The following is a 20444-nucleotide window of genomic DNA, read 5'->3' on the forward strand; positions in this document are numbered from 1 at the left end:
AGGGCAGGATGGAGTGCGGGTTGAGCCCTGAGATGTGGAGAGGTAGGCAAGGTGCCTGACCATGTAGGCCTTAGGAGATTTTGTCTGAGACAACAGAGCGCTATTGAAGGGGTTTATGCTAGGAAGTGACAAGGTCACATTATATTTTCACAAAGTCACTTGTTCTGTTAAAAGAATACAGTAAACCAATTAAAAGTCAGTTGTCCCTCCACTCCCATCCAGCAGGCGAAGATGGTGATGGAGAAGACAGGAAAGGTCAGATTCGGGGAAAACCTGGCAGATAAAAACCGGCAAGATTTGCTGATAGATTGAATATGGGACAGACAGGTAGATTATCAAGAATGCCTTAGTTTTCTTAGACAAGATGGATTTGGTTGCAAAGAAATTGTTCATTGAAACTTACTTTGAATAATGGCACGACCTGAAGTTATACAGAAATTTGCCTCAGATAAATTTCAAGTTTTCAAAGTTCTCAGCTGGATGCCTTAAGGATATGGCTTTACTTCCTATTTTTTTTGTATTTCCTAATTTTGTTGAAAAAATTGGGGAGTTTCTCTGAAATGCTTATTACAGCGGAACTCCTTCTGGATGCCATGTCTTACACATTTAAATTGGAAAATGACGGGAGACCTCTAGTTTCTAGTCAACAGTTTTGGAGTGTTTCGTGCTGATCATTTATCATCAATTTCTGGGTCGCTTCTGAATGTATAACGAGAGTAACTTTTCTCGCCTACTTTCTTGGGATACGACTGGAATTAATAGGCTGTTACTGCCCTACACTGAGTATTTTCCTTCTAAGAATTTCTTCGTTGATGTTGGCTGGCTGCCCGGCTGGACTTCACGTATTTGAGCCCAGGTTCCGCCCCCTGCCGGACTCCGCACTAGCCCCATGCGTCCAGACAAGGCGCTTGCAGGGAGAGTGCTTTACCAACGCAAGTGCCATTTACACGTTGATTAATGTTTCCGAGGGTGACCTCAGGATACCTCCCAGGGGAGCTCGGGGACGCTTTCGAAGCCTGCGCGTCTGCACCGCGTGCCCGCAGCCCAGAAGCCAGGCGCGTGGGCGGCGCGGCCGCGCGAGGCCCGCAGCCCCGGGCGCGGCGGGGTCGCTTCTGGCTCCCGAGGGGGTGTGTCTTCTGCAGCTCTAACAGGGAAAGGGGCGGTCCAAGCGACTGGGGAAGTCAGCAATCTGCAGGGCCGAGGGCTGCTGCTTTGAAAGAGAGGCGGAGGAGCGCGCGATTTCCCCGCCCCCGCTCCAGTCGGCCCAATCCCTTCGGCTTCTGCTTTCCTCGGCCAGCCCGCCCGGCCCCTAACCTGCTCGAACCCATTATGCGGTAGAGGCGGCTGGGTCCCTTTAAGGCCCTGCCGCGCCTGCGCCTTGGGCTTTCCTGACGCGGCCGGGCCGGACCCTGGAAGAACCGGCGGGCGGCGGGCGAGGGGCTCGGCGGTGGCTGAGACGGCAACGGTGCCCGGAGGACTGGGTGAAGATCGGGAGGCGGCCCTGAGCCCCCGAGCCAGCGCGGTGCGCCTGAGGACGCGGGAGAGGACGGCCCGCGGAGCCGAGAGCGGGGCCGAGGCTCTGGGACGCGGCGGCGCGGCTGCCGGCTGCATGGGAAGTTAATGTTTACAGCGAAGTCCACCCAGCGTTTCCAAGGTGAGGGGGCGCTGCGCCAGGCCGGGGCGGGCGGCGAGCCCGGGGTTCTGAGGGGCGCGCAGCTGGGCCGAGGCGCGGCGGGCGGGGGCGGCCGCCAAAGTTGCGGAGCGGGCGCTCGCGGCCCCGCCGGGGCCTAAGTTCCCTGCGGTCGCCGGCTCGTCTGCAGCCGTCGCCCGCGACCCCGCTCCTGGGGGCGCCAGGGAGGAAACCCGCCGGCGGGTCTTCCTGCGAAGTTGCGGGGAGGCGGAGCGGCTTCGGGGGGCACTTCCTCGGGAGTCCCGGGGAAACTGACCCCCCACCCCCCACCCTCGAGGCCACAGGTCCGTTCCCTCCGGGTGACCTGAGGTGGGGTGAGACCGCCTGCGTGCGCCCTTTACTTGCGAAGTTGGCGTCTGTGTGTGGCCTCGGGGGTGCCGGCGCGGCCGCGTCTCCGGGCAGGTGATGGACAAGCCAGGTGTGCCAGGCGACTCCCAGGGATGCGCTTGAGGAGCGTTTGTAGCCATCACTGAATCACCTTATGACTAGCGGGGCAAGCCTCAAATTAACCACAGGATTTCCGGTAGGTTGGATTGTGGTGCCGGTGTTGGTGTTACGGTTGCTGTGATTTTTCGCTCTTTTTTCATTCTGTCTGTCTTTGGGCGTCTTAGATCATCTCAGTCGGTACTGTTTCAGTGACGAGTTAACCCGAACTTTTGGAATGGCTCCCTCGCTTTTCTCCTGTCTAGGCTGTCAGGGTCATTTCAAAAAAGCACCAGCATTTTTTGCAAAGATATCTTTTCTTTGGGTCGCAGTGTGGGATAATAAACTCCTTTCTTTGCTGAGAGAATGAAGCCCAGTGCTTCATGAACTTGGAGAAAAATGATCTCTTGGTAGTCGTTATCTTTGTTTCTCGGCTGGTATGTGTTAGCAGCTTTCTTTTTGCTTTGGAATTTCACTAGTAAAATTTTGTCTTTGTCCCAGAAACTCTCTTTCTGTTCTGAAAGGCTAACCTTGAGCTCTCTGAGAACTTTGTGTCAAAGAAATATTAGAAAACTTGTGACAGTACAATATACACACAAAGTTCCCAATGCTGAGTGTGCAGGTAATGAATTTTTACTAAGTGAACCACCAGAGATTAGAAAATAGAACATGACTAGGAGGGGTGTATCTGGGAGAATAGTTAGCTTTTGAGGTGAGTGGATGTTAAACTTTAGTATTGGATATTGTTGAACAATCTTGAGGAATGCTATTCCAGTTGCCCCACGTTTGTGCTGATGCTTGTGGCTTCAGAAAATTGTTGCCATTCTGGTAGAGGTGCAGTTTTATAGCAGTGTGGTTTTATTTTGCATTTTCCTGGTGATTGAGGTTGAGTATCTTTTATTGGCCATTCCGGTGTCATCTTGTGAAATGCCTAGTCTTTTAGCTTAGTTTTCATCGGTATGATTAATATCAATTGATTTATAATTCCTTATTCTAGATATGAGTCTCTTCTGGTTTATATAATGCATTTGTATCTTGTCTCTCTCTCTCTTTTTTTTTAAAGATTTATTTATTTATTTGAAAGTCAGAGTTACACAGAGAAGAGGCAGAGAGAGAGAGAGAAAGGTCTTCCATCTGTTGGTTTACTCCCCAATTGGCTGCAATGGCTGAAGGTGTGCGGATCCAAAGCCAGGAGCCAGGAGCTTCTTCCAGGTCTCCCATGTGGGTGCAGGGGTCCAAGGGCATGGGCCATCTTCTACTGCTTTCCTAGGCCATAGCAGAGAGCTGGATCAGAAGTGGGGCAACTGGGTCTCAAACCGCTGCCCATATGGGATGCCGGCACTGCAGGTGGCGGCTTTACCCACTATGCCACAGCGCCGGTCCCTTGCCTCTTCATTCTTCTAATGATTTTTTTTTAATGTTGAAATTCCTAGTTTTTTTTTTTTTTTTTTTTTTTTAAGATTATTTATTTATTTATTTATTTGACAGAGTTCCAGACAGTGAGAGGGAGAGACAGAGAGAAAGGTCTTCCTTCAGTTGGTTCACCCCCTATATGGCCAGGAGCCAGGTGCTTCTTCCTGGTCTCCCACGTGGGTGCAGGCGCCCAAGCACTTGAGCCATCCTCCACTGCCTTCCTGGGCCACAGCAGAGAGCTGGACCAGAAGAGGAACAACTGAGACTAGAACCTGGCACCCATATGGGATTCCGGCGCCGCATGCGGAGGATCAGCCAAGTGAGCCACGGTGCTGATCTGAAATTCCTAGTTTTAATGAAATAATATTTTACAAGTCTGCCTTTCTTTCTTTCTTTCTTTCTTTCTTTCTTTCTTTCTTTCTTTCTTTCTTTCTTTCTTTCTTTCTTTCTTTCTTTCTTGTTCGTTCATTCGTTTGTTCGTTCGTTCGTTCGTTCGACAGGTAGAGTTAAAGACAGTGAGAGAGACAGACAGACAGAAAGGTCTTCTTCCATTGGTTCACTCCCCAAATGGCTGCTACGGCTGTTGCTGCGCCGATCTGAAGCCAGGAGCCAAGTGTTTCTTCCTGGCCTCCCATGCGGGTGCAGGGCCCAAGCACTTGGACCATCCTCTACTGCTCTCCCAGGCCACAGCAGAGAGCTGGACTGGAAGAGGAGCAGCCAGGACTAGAACCCGGCGCCCATATGGGATGCCAGCGCTGCAGGTGGAGGATTAACCAAGTGAGCCACGGTGCTGGCCCCATTACCAGACTTTTTCTTTATGGCTGCTGCTTTTTGTGTGCTAGCCTAAGGATATGAAGATATTTTTCTGTGTTCCCTTGTAGAAATTTTACTTTTTGCATTTAAGGCATACAGTTTACATTTAATTCTAGATGGATTGTAAGAATTGTCTTTGCCCACTTGAAAGGATAAACTGCATGATTCACTCTTTATGATGTGGATATCTGTTTGACCCAGTGCCACTGATTATTATTACAACAATTTTGTTTACTTCCATGTTATTTGAAAGAGAGAAATCTTTCTGCTCCTTTATTCCCCAGATGCCCCCAAATAGCCAGGGCTGGGTGGGGGTGAAAACCAGGAATCTGGGACTCCATCCGGGCTTCCACATGTGTGGCTAGGACCCAGAGTACTTGAGCCATCATCTGATGCCTCCCCGGTGGGCATTAGCAGGAAGCTGGATTGGAAGCAGAGTACCTTGGACTCGAACCAGGCATTCTAATACCAGTTGCTGGCCAAATCCCTGCCCCCTAGAACCATTTATTGAAAATACCATCCTTACCTTCTGTACAGTGATATTTTTTTCATGATCAGATGAATCTGTATGAGTAAGTATGAGTCTGTCTCTGAACACTCTGATTTGTCACTTTATTATCCTTGTACTGATACCGCTGTATTAAAGTAACTTTATAATAAGCCTTGATATGTGACTTTGATCCTTATAACTGGGCTATTCTTGGCTTTCTACACATCCATATAAGTTTCAGAATCTGCTTGTCAATTTCTACAAATTTTGGAATTGGAATTGAATCTGTACATTACTTTGGGGAGAATTGACTTTTTTTTTTTAAGGTTTATTTATTTATTTGAAAGGCACAGTTAAAGAGAGGCAGAGAGAGAGAGGTCTTCCTTCTGTTGGTTCACTCCCCAGATGGCCACAATGGTTGGAGCTGTGCAAATCCAAAACCAGAAGCATGTGCTTCCTCCTGGTCTCCCACATGGGAGGGACTCAAGGACTTGGGCCATCCTCTACTGCTTTCCCAGGCCGTAGCAGAGAGCGGGATCGGAGGTGGAGCAGCCAGGACTCAAACTGGGGCCCACATGGGATGCTGGCACTGCAGGCAGCAGCTTTACCTGCTATGCCATAGTGCTGGCTCCATTTTTTGTTTTTAAGATTATTTTATTTACTTGAAAGGCAGAGTTACAGAGACAGAAGAGATCGAGAGATCTTCCATCAGCTGGTTTACTCCCCAAATGGCTGCAATGGCCAGGACTAGGCCAGTCCGAAGCCAGGAACTTTTTCTGGGTTTTCCATGTGGGTGCTATGGCCCAGGTGCTTTAGCAGGGAGCTGGATCAGAAGCAGAGCAGCCAGGACTCAAACTAGTAGCTGTATGGGATGCTGGCATTGTAGGTGGTAGCTTACTTAACCTGTTAAGCCACAATGCTGGCCCCGAGAATTGACATCTTAACAATGTTAAGTCTTTGAATTTATGAATGTGGTATAGCTGTCTACTTTTTTATTAATCTCTTAAAATTTCTCAAGGTAGTGTTTCATAGTGTTCTGTGTAGAAGTTTTGCACATCTTTTGTTATTTATTCTTAAGTATTTGATGTTTTTCATGTTATTACAAATGATAATTTTAAAACATTTGTGACCGTCATATAGATCTAAAATTGAAACTTTTCAGTGTCTCTGGGATGATTTTAAATTAATTCTAGATGTGATTCTTTATCAAATTCTAAATCTTTGTTTTTTATTCATGACTCAGTCCAAATTATACTTAGTGTGCTGTGATATTGCAGGTAGTTTTGCATGGTATTTGTTTTTGTACAGTGTCTCCTGTGGCAAGTCATTGTGTTAGGCTCTGGGGATACAAAGCTGCATCAGATGCTGCTCTTGTCCTTAAGGAGCTTATAGTCTAGAGGGTGCAGTAGAAGTGAAAGACATTGTTCTTCAGTAGGACGCATACCAGGATGGAAATTGGTTTGACAGCATGCAAAACAGGGCACCTAAATCAAGTAGGGGCATGGAGAGGAATGGGGTAAAGTGGTTCCTTCTTATCTGCAGTTTCACTTTCACAGTTTCAGTTGCATATGCTCAAGCAAGATCTGAAAATATTACCTGGAAAATTCCAGAAATAAACAGTTCAAAAAAATTTTGAGTTGTATGCCGTTATGCATGTTGAAACCTCACTGCCCTGTCTGGGAAGTGAATCCTCCCTTTGTCCAGCATATCCACACTGTATACACCACTGTAACCTAGTAGCCACTTTTAGTAGCCATCTTGGTCATCAGATGGACTGTCTTTGGTATTGCAGTGCTTGTGTTCAAGTAACCCTTATTTTGCTGAACAGTGGCCCCAAAGGACAAGAGTAGTGTTGCTGATAATTTGGATATTCCAGTGAGTAGCTGTAAAGCACTTCCTTTAAGTGAAAAGGTGAAAGTTCTTGACTTACTAAGGAAGGAAAAAAAAAATGTGTGCAGAGCTACCTAAGATCTGTGTTAGGGACAAATTTTCTGTCTATAAAATTATGAAGGAAAGAGAAATTTGTGCTGGTTTTGCTGTTGCAAGGCAGACTGCCAAAGTTATGGTCACAACGTGTGGTAGGTCCTTAGTTCACACGGAAGAGGCACTGTATGAGATTTCAGACTTCCACACCACTCGGGGTCTTGGAATGTGTTCCCCAGAATAAGGAGGGGAGCTGCTGTGTATGCTTGGTCCTGAGATCTGGGCAAAGGAAGTAGACTGTGGGTCAGGGCTGCCGTTTGCTAAACGTGCTTTTGCTTAATCTCTTGGCTTTTGGTCTTGATCCTCACTCTATTATTTTTTTGAGTCTAGAATCTTTACTTTCCAGGGTTTCTGGAGGAAAAATTTTTGAGAAGCTCGGGATAGTGGTATAAAAAGGAACCTATACCTTATACTGATTTAAAGCCACTATGCTTCTCGTGAGCCCATGCCCTTCCACCACTGAACTGGACAGTGCTGGACCTGAGTGAACCAGATTGTCTTGCTTCATGACCCTGCTGCAGGCTGGCAGATTCTGCTTCCTCTTCTCTCTTCAATCACTTATTCCTCTGTCTCTTTTCTTGTTTCATAAATGCCATATCTTTTTTTAAAAAAATTTATTTACTTGAAAGTCAGAGTTACACAGCGAGAGAAGGAGGGGCAGAGAGAGAGAGAGAGAGAGAGAGAGAGAATGTCTTCCATCCACTGGTTTACTTCCCAATTGGCCACAACGGCCGGAGCTGCACCTATCTGAAGCCAGGAGCCAGGAGATTCCTCCAGGTCTCCCACGTGGATGCAGGGGCCCAAGGACTTTTGCCATCTTCTACTGCTTTCCCAGACCATAGCAGAGAGCTGGATGGGAAGTGGAGCAGCCGGGACTTGAACCGGCGCCCATTTGGGATGCTGATGCTGCAGACCGGGGCTTTGACCCACTGCGCCACAGCGCCGGCCCCAGATGCCATATCTTTTCTTACCTGGGGATGTCAAAGATAGTTCTTTTACGTTTTCTTTTTCTCACACAGTTTGCTTCCTCCCAATTACTTTTTGTTGTTTGTTTGTTTGGTATAGTCTCAACAGTAGAAACTCCCCTTATAGGTCTGGTAATCCTCGGTTGCCTGTTCATGATTAAGATTTGGTAGCTAGAAGCTGATCAGAAGCCCTGAGCTTGTAAGTATGGCTTTTTTTTTTTTTTTAAACTTCTGGTTTTACCCTGTAATCTAGAATCTGAAGCAGTGATTCTTAACTTTGGCTGCACATTAAACACATTAAAATCACATGGAAAGCTTTAAAAAAGCTAGACTCAATACATCAGAATCTCCAGGGGTAGGGTTCAGGTAGCAGTATTTTTGAAAAATTCAGATGCGGCTACATATAATAAAATGCATGCAATTTAAGTTTACATTTTGATGATTTTTGCTGTGTAGCCAGTATAAGATTCAAGAGCAAGGTGAAAATCTGAGAAAATTCCTTCATGTACCATTCTTTTATGTCCCCATTTCTTGCTCAAAGCTGACCACTGTTCTGATTTCTATCTCCATAGATTAGCATCCTTATTTTTTTTAAGCTGCCCAAATGATTCCAGTGTGTGGCCAAGACTGAAAGCCATTGTTCTGGAGGACTAGCGAGCCTGTCTCCAGTGTGTGTCTTTTCTTTGGGCCTGATTTTCCAGAGTATTTTCCAGTTTTCTGCTTGGAAGATTGAGGTCTGGTTGCCAGTGTTCTGGCATTGCAGTCAGTGAGGACTGGGTAATGCGCAATAGAGCGTTTCGTAGGGAGGGTCATATAATTTATCTCTTTTGGTTAGTATACCTACTAACGGTTAGTGTGTCTTCCACCATGTGGGATTTACCCTGCTGAGTTGATAAATCTCCAGTCATCTACCGTGATGAGGGTAGGACTGTTCAGCAGCTCAGAGGAGATCTAGTTTTCCACCTGTTCAGCGTTTCCCTAGTTCATTCTTATTTTAGTCTCCTTTCCCCTCTCTGTTCTGGCAGTTCTTGAGCCTTTTGAGGATTTTGTGATGTAAACTGGGTTTGTTTTTGGTCTTCAGAACTGGTAGTATATAATTTAACTGATCTGGGGCCTGCGCTATGGTGTAGTGGGTTAGGCCACCATCTGTGGTGCCAGCATCCTAAGTGAGTCTTGGCTGTTCCACTTCCAGTCCAGTTCCCTACTGGTACTCCTGGGAAGGCAGAGGAGGATGGCTTGAGTGCTTGGACCCCTTCACTCACGTGAGAGACCTAGAAGAAGTTCCTGGCACCTGGTTTTGGATCAGCTCAGCTGCAGCCATTTGGGGAGTGAACCAGGGGATGGAAGACATCTGTCCTTCTGTCTCTCCCTCTCTCTGTAACTCTCCCTCTCAAAATAATAATAAAAAAATTAACATCTTTGGGCTAAGTAATTATCCAACTTCTTTCTAGCTTCCAAAATTTTGTTACTCTTGTCTCTTTTTCCATTCTTCATGTGCTTATGGTTTATGTCCTAAAAATAGCATAAAATAGCAATAACGAAATCTTTATTCTTGTTTAGTAGAGTTTTGGGAGAAAGCAAAATTAGATGTTTGTGTTCAGTCTGCTGTCTTACCCTGGAAGTGTACTTTCCGTTTTATAAAAGTGTTGCTGTTTGTCCTCCATTGTTGTCTCCTCTTGATGGGGTTGCACTTTGAAATACTTGTGTAAGTGTCTACATAGTGTCAGGAGAAAGACACTATTGGGTCAAGTGGCTGTTTCTTTAGAAGTCCCAAAAATTTTTTAGAAGTACTCATTATCTCAGAATCTTATTATCTCAAGATTGGAAATGATTTTAAAGAAATCCAGCCTTGTGAGCTATTTGATACTTTCTGTAAAGTCATGTCAAGCCTAAAATGAGGGAAACTCATGTTGGGAGGAAATGAGTGACTGGAAAAATGGATTGGACTGTGGATCTCTGTGATCCCTCAAGGCAACTTTTTGGGATAGACTTTGACTCTGAAGTTCATGATTAAGTGAAATTATCCTCAATATAATAGGTTTTCTTTTGGGCTAAGTTTTGTAATTTAAAGTATTCACCTTTAAGTTTTATCCATCCTTTCCTGTATTAAAATGTTCTCATGATGCAAGGGGATGTGTTTTTTTCTTTTAAAATTTATTTATTTATTGGGGTCAGCGCTGTGGCGCAGTGGGTTAATGCACTGAGCTGAAGCGCCCGCATCCCATATGGGCGCTGGTTCTAATCCCAGCTGCTGCTCTTCTGATCCAGCTCTCTGCTATGGCCTGGGAAAACAGTAGAAGATGGCCCAAGTCCTTGGGTCCCTGTGCCTGCGTGGGAGACCCGGAAGAGGCTCCTGGCTCCTGGCTTCGGATCAGCGCAGCTCCAGCCGTTGCGGCCATCTGGGGAGTGAACCAGTGGATGGAAGACCTTTCTCTCTATCTCCACCTCTCTCTGTAACTCTTTTGAATAAATAAAATAAATCTTTTTAAAAAATTATTTATTTATTTATTTATTCAAAGGCAGAGGGACAGGGAGAGAGAGAGAGAACACGATCATGATCTTCCATTTGCAGGCTCATTCCTCAAATGACCACAACAGCCAGGTCTGGGCCAGGCCAGAGCCAGCAGCCAGGAACTCCATTCTGGTCTCCCTCATGTCTGTCAGGGTCCTGAATACTTGGCCATCTTCTGTTGTCTTCCCAGGAGCATTAGCAGGGAGCTGGATCAGAAGCTGAGCAGATGGGACTTGAACCAGTACTCTGGTTTGGGATGCAAGCCTTGTAAGCTGTGGCTTAACCTGCAGTGTCATAAAGCCCATTCCAAGTATGGATGGGTTTTTGTTTATTTTTTGGTAAAGTTGTAGCAGAATAAAAAGCTGTCAACACCAAATTGCTCTTCAAATTGATTTTAACAAGTTTTATACAAAAATCTGCTTCTGTACAAAATGCTCACTGCTCCTTTTACTTTACCACAAATGAATTGTTTTACATTTGTGTTTGCATATAAAATTCAAGATATCAACGAGGGATGACTCTGGCAGTTACTACTATGTTGTAGTATGCTAGTCCTTCTTCATTGGAAATATGTAAGTTAGCTAATTTGCATTTTGTAGATAGATAGAACCTGTTGACTGTGCCTTCATAAGCTTGCATTTCTCATTATTGCAACTTGCCTTGTGTGGTTTTTTAAAATTTATTTATTTATTATTTTTTTGACAGGCAGAGTTAGAGACAGAGAGAAAAGTCTTCCTTTTTCTGTTGGTTCACCCCCCAAATGGCTGCTAAGGCCGGCATGCTACGCTGATCCGAAGCCAGGAGCCAGGTGCTTCCTCCTGGTCTCCCACATGGGTGCGGGGCCCAAGCACTTGGGCCATCCTCCATTGCACTCCCGGGCCACTCCCGGGCCACAACAGAGAGCTGGCCTGGAAGAGGGGCAACCAACTGGGCGCCCCGACCGGGACTAGAACCCATAGTGCTGGCGCCGCAGGTGGAGGATTACCCAAGTGAGCCGCGGCGCCAGCCTTGCCTTGTGTGTTTATTTCTTGAATTTCTGTTTATTACTTACTGTATCTGTACCTCAAGAGAGCTTTCCTTGCCTGTGCTGTTTGCAGTAAACTTTTTTTTTTTTTTTTAAACAGGCAGAGTGGACAGTGAGAGAGAGAGACAGAGAGAAAGGTCTTCCTTTGCCACTGGTTCACCCTCCAATGGCCGCCGCAGCCGGTGCACTGCGCTGATCCAATGGCAGGAGCCAGGTACTTATCCTGGTCTCCCAAGGACTTGGGCCATCCTCCACTGCACTCCCTGGCCACATTAGAGAGCTGGCCTGGAAGAGGGGCAACCGGGACAGAATCCGGTGCCCCGACCGGGACTAGAACCCGGGGTGACGGCGCCGCTAGGTAGAGGATTAGCCTATTGAGCCACGGCACTGGCCGGCAGTAAACTTTTGAGTGAACAAAGACAATGTGGGCTTAGTAGTTGTTAATTGTTCTTTGTACTCATCCAGTCCTTACAGCTGTACTCTGAAAAATGTTCCCTAAAGCTGGTCAAACTGGCTCTTGTCTGAGTTTCATTGTTGGTTTTGCTATTCAGTGTCCTGTAAGTTCATTACTAGGACTCTCTCCATAGGAAACTGCTAGCCCTTATGTTCTTGGAACGGACTTTGCTGAGAGATAGGAACAGAACTGGCTTTGTGATGGATCATTGTGTTTTTGTTTGTTTGTTTGTTTTGTTTTCAGTTTGTTCATAGGAAGGTGTGAGCACTGATTTAGAAGTGAGGATGAGAATTTTGTCTTTCAATTGGTACGCAGATGATTAGTTATTGTCTTGTTTGGCCTTGTATGGATCTTTAGCTATTCCAAAAATGAATCCATTGTTTTCATAAATGATGCTTGTAAGTTTACTGAAACATTGTTAACAGATATTAGATAAAATTGTAGCTTTAAGAAAGAAATAATTATGTAACATGATATTTGAATAGAATACATGATAAAGAAGAAAAAGTATTATGTTCAGGTATACCAGATACCAGGGTTGAGAAGACTGCTGAGAAGACTGATGATAAGATAGACATTGATGTATGTTGAGAATGAACTTCAATAAGTTCAGGGAATAAACCCCTGAAAAAGATAGTTCTTTGAATGCTTATTTGGAATGCATGTAGAAACTTTTTGAGAATATGGAAAAGCATCTGTTCTGTTGAAGGAGCGAGGTTATATTTGAGGAGGCCATCAAACATGGTACATTTATGTTTAACATTCAAGATCAGAAAAATTAGCAAATGACCTAGAAGTTTATATAAACATCAGAGGTCACACATTTAGAATCCCCTGTATGTCAAGCAGAATGATAGATATAGAAGAGATAATGCAGACTTATATTCTGTGTAGACAAAAGCCCTTGCTCAGAATTTGCAAATCAAAAGAAGACCCAGTTAATATATTCTTGTTTCTGAGGTGATAATTTTTTTAAAAGATAACGTAGCAATAGCTTAATTTTTCTTAAATTTTGAGACTTTAAAAATTACTTAATTTATTTGAAAGGTAGAGACGAAGAGGGATAGAGAGAGAGAAACAGACTAACAGAGACAGAGGTCTCACTTCTACTGGTTCACTCCCTAAATGCCTGCAACTGCAAAGGCTGTGCTATACTGAAAGTAGCAGCTTGGAACTCAGTCTGAGTCTCTCTTGTGAGTGGCAGGAACCCAACTATATCAACTACTGCCCCATTAGCAGGAAGCTGGAATTGGGAACAGGAATGGAGCTGGGACTTGAACACAGAAACTCTCATATGGGATGCAGGCTGCATCAAATGCCCACCCTTTGAGGCTTTTTATAATTAGTTAAGGAAAAATGCAAATATGTTTTAAATCTTAATGTTTTCTTAAAAATTTTGTGAGATAAAATATAGGTAGTAAAATACACAGTTCTTGAGTATACAGATTAATGAGTTTTTTTTCAAAGATTTTATTTATTTGAAAGTCAGAGTTACACAGAGAGGCAGAGGCAGAGAGAGAGAGAAAGGCCTTCCTTCCGCTGGTTCACTCCCCATTTAGCTGCAAAGGCTGGAGCTGCACCTTTCTGAAGCCAGGAGCTTCTTCCGCGTCTCCCATGCAGGTGCAGGGACCCAAGGACTTGGGCCATCTTCTACTGCTTTCCCAGGCCATAGCAGAGAGCTGGATCAGAAGTGGAGCAGCCAGGACTTGAAGCAGCACCCATAGAGGATGCCTGCACTGCAGGTGGCAACTTTACCTGCTATGCCACAGTGTCGGCCCCTAATGAGTTTTGATAAATGTGTACAGCTGTGTGACAGCTCCTCCATCTCGTGGTTCCTTTAGTTAATTCCCAGTTGTGATTTCTTTTACCACAGATTAGTTTTTCTTATGGATGAACATCACATAAATAGAATTGTACCATCTGTATTTCTGTCTGGCTTCTTTTGGTCAACAGGTTTTTGAAATTCATCCATGTTGTTACATATTTGGTAGCTCCCTTTTTTTTTTTTTTTTTTAAAGCTTCATTTATTTACTTGAAAGAGTTACAAAGGCAGAAGCAGAATTACCAGTCTTCCACCCACTGGTTCACTCCCCAAATGGCTGCAGCTGCTGGAGCTGGGATGATCTGAAGCCAGTAGCCAGAAGCTCCTTCCAGGTCTCCCGTGTGGGTGTAGGGGCCCAAAAACTTGGAGCCATCTTCACTGCTTTCCCAGGCCACAGCAGAGAGCTGGATTGGACATGGAGCAGCTGGGACCTGAACTGGTGCCCATATGGTATCCACTATGCCACAGCATCAGTCCCAGTAGTTCCTTTTTAAAAAATGTTTATTTATTAGAGATATATATATATGTATACACACACATATCTTTATGTATATATGTATATACTCACATATATATATATATCTTCCATCTGCTGGTTTATTTCCCAGATGGCTGCAATAGTTAGACTGGTGGGCAAGTCTAAAGCCAGGAACCTGGAACTCCATCTGTATCTCCCATATGGGTGGCAGGGGCCCAGGCACTTGAGCCGTCATCCACTGCCTTCCCAGGTGCACTAGCAGGAAGCTGGATTGGAAGCAGTGAGCTGAGACTCCAGCTGGCATTCCCTTATGGAACGCCATTGTCACAAGTGGCACCTTAACCTGCTGTGTCACCACACTGGCAGTTTGTTTATTCTCTCGTTTGGCTATTGTGAATAAAGTTGGTATAAACATTTGGCTCTGAGTCATTTTGTAAACGTACAGTTTTAATTTTTGGATAAACAGGGTGGAATTACTGGGTCATAGACCAGAGGTATGTTTAACCTGAGAAGATGCTGATAAGCAAATTTTTCCAAATGGTTATACCGTTTTACATTCCAACCAGTAATGTATGAGAGGGCTAGTTAAGTGACAAATTAGAGTTGAGTTTCACAAAGGTTATTCTGGTGTGCTAGAGGTGTAAGACTTGAGATAGGAAAACCATATAGTAAACTGATACAGTTGAAAACTGATGTATTCATGGGGCTGGCACTGTGGTGCAGCTGGTTAATGCCTGGCCTGATGGCGCTGGCATCCATATGGGCGCTGGTTCTAGTCCTGGCTGCTCCACTTCCCATCTAGCTCTCTGCTATGGCCTGGGAAAGCAGTAGAAGATGGCCCAAGTCCTTGGGCCCCTGCCCCTGCGTGGGAGACTCGGAAGAAGCTCCTGGCATCGGATCGGTGCAGCTGTGGCTGTTGTGGCCAATTGGGGAGTGAACCATCAGATGGAAGACCTCTCGCTCTGCCTCTCCTTCTCTCTCTGTAACTCTGACTTTCAAATAAATAAATAAATCTTTAAAAAGAAAAGAAAACTGATTTATTCCTGTCCCAAGAAATTGGTTGGGAGGGGGAGAAGATTATAGATTCTAGAGCAATAAGAACATGGAATTCTTAGATTTGGTATGTGAGATAAGAGTAAGAGCGGGACCAAGTGACCCTGGATATTGGTATGCCAATCAATGATAGAGTGAACACAACAGAGGATTGGATTTGGAGAGAAGAGGGCCACAGATTTTGTTTTGTTTGTGAGTAATATTTGGGATAAAAGGAAGTGGATTTGATAGCATTGGGAATTTGTGTGGTGAAGAAACCATCCAGGATAGAATTAAAGCTTGGGAACCACTTATATTCAGGAAGTGAACTGAGGCAGGTGTTTGACTTTGTAATTAAGATGCTGTTTGGGATGCCTGCATTCCATATGAGAGTGCCTGGGTTTGAGTCCTGGCCCCACTCTTGATTCTAATTTCCTGCTAATGCACAACCTGGAAGACAGCAGGTAACAGCTCAATTAGTTGGGCCCTTACCACTATTATGGGAGACCTGGATTGAGTTTCAGGCTCTTGGCTTCAGACTGGCGCAGCCCTGGTTATTATGGATATTACAAGAGTGAACCAATGGATGAGAGAGCTCTGTCTTTGTCTCTCTCTTTCTGCCTTTCAAATAAATACATTAATTTTTTTTAAATGAGCTGATGGTGAAATGTCTGCAAAGGAATGGAAGAGCAGCCACTACACTGAAAGAAACCCAGGAAAATAATTTAACAGAAGTTAAAAGAATAGAACTTTGAGGAGCAGGTTTTGTAGTGTGATGTGTTAAGCCACTGCTTTTTGCCTGCATCACAGATTGGAATGTTGGTTTGAATCCAGGCTACACTGCTTTCAATCCAGCCTGGAAAGGCAACAGATGATAGCCCATGAAGTTGAGTTCCTGCCTTTCACATGGGAGACCCAAATGCAGTTCTTGGCTCCCAGCTACCACCTGTTGCAACCCTGGCTGTTTTGGGCAGTGGACAGAAGATTCTCTCTCTCTCTCTCTCTCTCTCTCTCTCTCTCTGCCATTCTTTCATAAATAAGTAAACCTTTTAAAAATATACCTTTGAAGCTGACAAGAGGGAGGTCCTTGAGTGTTGTTAATGTGAATAAAATTAGTACAGCCTTTTTGGAGATTTTAAAAATATTACAGCATATCATTTGATCCGGTAGTTGTACTTCATGGCTTGAATCCTAGTGAAACATTTGAGGATATTTTGTAAAGTGTGTGTAACAATGCAATTAAATAATTAGTTGTGGGGAGCAACCGGACTAGACTGAGTTACTGGAATTAAGACTTATTCTATGCATCTGCTCTCCTACAATATGGCGCTGGGAGAGAAGTAAACAGCTTCCGCACAGCTGCCTCGAGTTCAGCTAATAAACTGTAGGACTTGCTCCTGATTGGAGGAGAGCAGCGTACTCGGCGTGTGGGCAGCCGAGTTAGGATTGGCGGAGGAGGACTATAAAGGAGGAGAGAGACGGCATGCACCAGGAACATCTAAGGGGAACATCTAAGGGAACGCCTGTGCAGCCCCCAGAGAGCCGGCCGGTGGTGTGCCGCTCCCCTGCGGAAGTGGGGAATGTGGCCAGGGGGAACTGCCCTTCCACGGAGGTGGAAGGGATAGTAGCCAACCCGGGAAGAACCAGCAGCAAACCCGGGGAGGGCCGAGCAGACGAAAGAACAGCGCAGGGTCCTGTGTTGCTCCTCCACGAAGAGGGGGAGCGACATAATGGTGCCGTGACTCGGATATGAAGCCTAGGCAGGGCTTAGTGTCGTTCCTCCACGAAGAGGGGGAGCGACAATTAGTTTAATTTGGTGCAAAAAATTTTTGAATTCTGGGCATAGTTTTTTGGTAATGCACATTTCTGTGAATGTTTTTAAGTACCCGTGTGCAAATGTGGAAAGATATATTTAGAGACATTCATGGCTTCTAGTATGTGACCATAAAAAATTGACAGCAACCAAATTAACCATCAATAGAGGATTGGTTGAATAGAACATGGTGCATTCTTGTGATACAAAGTGCTTTACAGTTGATAGAATATGGTGTACATACACTGTATTAGTTTCCCATGCTGCTGTAACACATTAGCACACACTTAATGGACAAAACAGCACAACCTTAGTCTTATAGTTCTGAAGACCAGAGTCAGGATTGTTTCACTGGGCTGGGGTCAAGGTGTTAGCAAGAATTAGTTTCTTCTGGAGGCTGGAGGGCAGAATCTGCTTCCTGGCCTTTTCTAGCTTCTAGAGCAGCAGTCCTTGTATTCATCCTTGCATTGCATTCCTTGATCCCTTCCTCCACTGTCAAAGCCAGCACTGTAGTATCTTCAAATCGCCCTCTGTTTATACCTTTATATCACCTTTACTCTCTCTCACCTGTGACTGGGATAATTTAGGATGACCCTCTCTTCACGAGATCCTAACTTAATCAAATCTACAAAGCCACCTTTGCCATAAAAGGCAACATACTTGTAGATTCCTGGCATTAGGATGTGGCTCTCCTTTGGGGTTGGGTGGGGGGGTGGTTTGTATTAATCAGCATATCACAAATACCATCAAGGACAGAAGACTAGGGTACATTAAGTAAAACAAGTATTCAAGATGTATGTATAGGACAATCTAATTTTTGTAAAATTAAAAAAGTACATATATACTCAAGTATCAGAATGTATATGAGTATTATACAATAAATCTTGAATATGTACCATACTGCTAACAGTGACTGTCTTTCAGAGTGGTATTACAGATTATTTAGACTTCCATTTTTGTCTGTGATGTTTGGATTCCTGAACATGTATTTTCTAATCAGGAAAATTGAAATACATAAAAAAGCATATTGTACTGGGTCAGATGTTGCAGAGATGGGAGTAAGATAGGACTGTAATAGGTTTACTGGAGTTAGCAACAAAGAGGCTCTTGATGAGCAACCTTGATGAGTGTGGTTTTAGTAAAATGATAGAGTAGAAACCAGTTTGAAATGAAAAAGTGGGAGATGAGGAAGGAAAGAGTGAAAAAGCTCAACATGATTTCAGTTGCTTAGCTATGGTGGCAGGGCAGATGGTGAGGGATCTGTGGGACAGGGTAGTGAGGGACTTGTAAGATTCAGGGAGGTTTTTTTTATTTTAAATATTTTATTTTATTTATTTGAAAGAGTTAAGGAGAGAGGTAGAGCCAGAGAGAGAGAAAAAGAGAGAGGTTTTCTGCCAGTTCACTCCCCAAATGACCACAGCGGCCAGAGCTGAGCTGATTCGAATCCAGGAGCCAGGTGCTTCTCCTGGTCTCCCAAGCGGTTACAGGGGCCCAAGCACTTGGGCCATTTTCCATTGCTTTCCCAGGCCATAGCAGAGAGCTGGATTGGAAGTGGAGAGCTGGGACTCACACTGTCGTCCATATGGGAGGCTGGTGCTGCAGGCTGGGGCTTTAACCTGCTGCCCCACAGCACTGGCCCCCTCAGGAAGATTTTTAAAACATGGCAGAGCAGTACATTTAATGGTTGAGAGCAGAATCTGGAAAGAAGGGGGAGTTTGAACCCCAGGAAGGTTTAAAGAGCATCACGGCTGAGCTCTGCTTCCTTCCTTCCTCCCTTCCTCCCTTATTCCTTTCCTTTCATTTTATTTGAAAGGCAGAGAGATCGAGTCTTTTTCTGGTTCAGTCCCCAGAAACCTGCAACAGCTGGGGCTGGGCTATGCTGAAGCCAGATGCTGGAACTTGGTGTGGATCTCTGACATGGGTGTCAGGACCCAAGTAGTCAAGCATTACCTGATGCCTCCCGGAATGCACATAGCAGAAAACTGGAATCTGGAGTGGATTCAGGACTTTATCCAGGCCTTCCAGTATGGTCCCTGTAGCAAACACTGTCCCCTCTTGTGACTTTAGGTAGAAATCCCACTTGGTCATGACAGGTGAAAACTAGAGAGGAATGAATATCAGCAGTATTGAAGTTCGTAATGTTTTAGTTGTTAGAAGTGATGTGATGGAGTTCTCCAATCCTGGCTTCTGCTGGGGTGGGTCAGGGCTTTGTGACCATTTGGAGAGTGAACCAACAGGTGGAAGATGTTTCCTTCTTTGTCTCTCTCTCTTTCTCTGTCACTCTACTTTGCAAATAAACAAAAAGTAAATCTTAAAAAAGAGATTTATTTATTTACTTGAAGGGCAGAACAGCACTTTGATAGGGGATACTGGTGTCAACAAGTAGCAGATTATACTGCACCCCACAGCAGTGGCTCCAGACCTTGGTTTTATAATGTAACGTTTTCCCCTGTCTTTGAAACTAACCACCTCATTAGAGATATGCTTATTTAAGTTTGTATCAATTTTCTTCTGACTCTAGAATGTTACCACAGGAAAACATTAGAGATCTAATCATTCATTTCAAGGAAACCGGGGTTCAGAAGAATTTAATTTGTCAAGGCCATGCATCTTATTAATAGAACATGGTACTTAACCTTGCTGAAATAAATGCTGAGGACCTTTTAAAAAGTTAATATTTCATTGATAGTTACTATATCTTTGCTTAGATTTCCTGATTTTCATTTGTATATTTCTGTCTAGTTTTTTATTGATAAAACATGTTTTGTTTCCCTCATAATTTATTTTTTATTTTTTAAAGATTTTTTTTTTTTAATTTGACAGGTAGAGATATAGACAGTGAGAGAGACAGAGAGAAAGGTCTTCCTTCCACTGGTTCACTCCTCAAATGGCTGCTACGGCCAGTGCTGTGCCGATCCGAAGCCAGGAGCCAGGTGCTTCTTCCTGGTCTCCCATGTGGGTGCAGGAGCCCAAGCACTTGGGCCATCCTTCACTGCCCTCCCGGGCCACAGCAGAGAGCTGGACTGGAAGAGGAGCAACTGGGACTAGAACCTGGCGCCCATATGGGATGCCGGCGCTGCAGGTGGAGGATTAACCAAGTGAGCCATGGCGCCGGTCCTGAAGACTTGTTTATTGACTTGAAAGGCAGAGTTACACACACACACAGAGGCAGAGGCAGAGACTGAGAGAGAGAGAGAGAGAGAGAGAGAGAGAGATATCTTCCATCCACTGATTTACTCCACAGATGGCTGCAACCACAGGAGCTGGGCCAATCCAAAGTCAGGAGGTAGGAGCTGCTTCTGGGTCTCCCACATGGTTGCAGAGGCCCAACCAGTTGGGCCATCTTCTGCTGCTTTCCCAGGTGTATTAGCAGGGACCTGGATGGGAAGTGGAGCAGCTGGGGCTTGAACCGGCACCCATATGGGATGCCAGAACTGCAGGAGGGGGTTTTACCAGATATACCACAGTGCCGGCTCCTCCCCCTCATAATTTATTTTTTTTCCTTTTACCAGTAGCAATGCAATCAAAATGA

The 20444-nt window shown here is 44.8% G+C and overlaps 1 protein-coding gene across 7 annotated transcripts in view; it reads left to right on the forward strand.

The window, feature by feature from the left end:
* Positions 1–1516: 1516 nt before the first annotated feature.
* EVI5 (ecotropic viral integration site 5) overlaps positions 1517–20444 on the forward strand; it is a 237619-nt gene continuing 218691 nt past the window's right edge. For 4 of the 7 annotated variants that reach the window (XM_017346082.3, XM_017346083.3, XM_017346084.3 and 1 more), the window contains exon 1: positions 1716–2213. In XM_017346082.3, coding sequence (XP_017201571.1) covers positions 2172–2213 — 42 coding nt within the window. In that variant the 5' untranslated portion in view covers positions 1716–2171. Of the gene's footprint in view, positions 1655–1715; positions 2214–20444 lie in introns of those variants that run through there. The other 3 variants (XM_008264880.4, XM_070078034.1, XM_070078035.1) reach the window with 1 other exon arrangement.

This window comes from Oryctolagus cuniculus, chromosome 7 (genome assembly GCF_964237555.1).
Source record: "Oryctolagus cuniculus chromosome 7, mOryCun1.1, whole genome shotgun sequence".
In the NCBI taxonomy this organism is placed as follows: Eukaryota; Metazoa; Chordata; class Mammalia; order Lagomorpha; family Leporidae; genus Oryctolagus; species Oryctolagus cuniculus.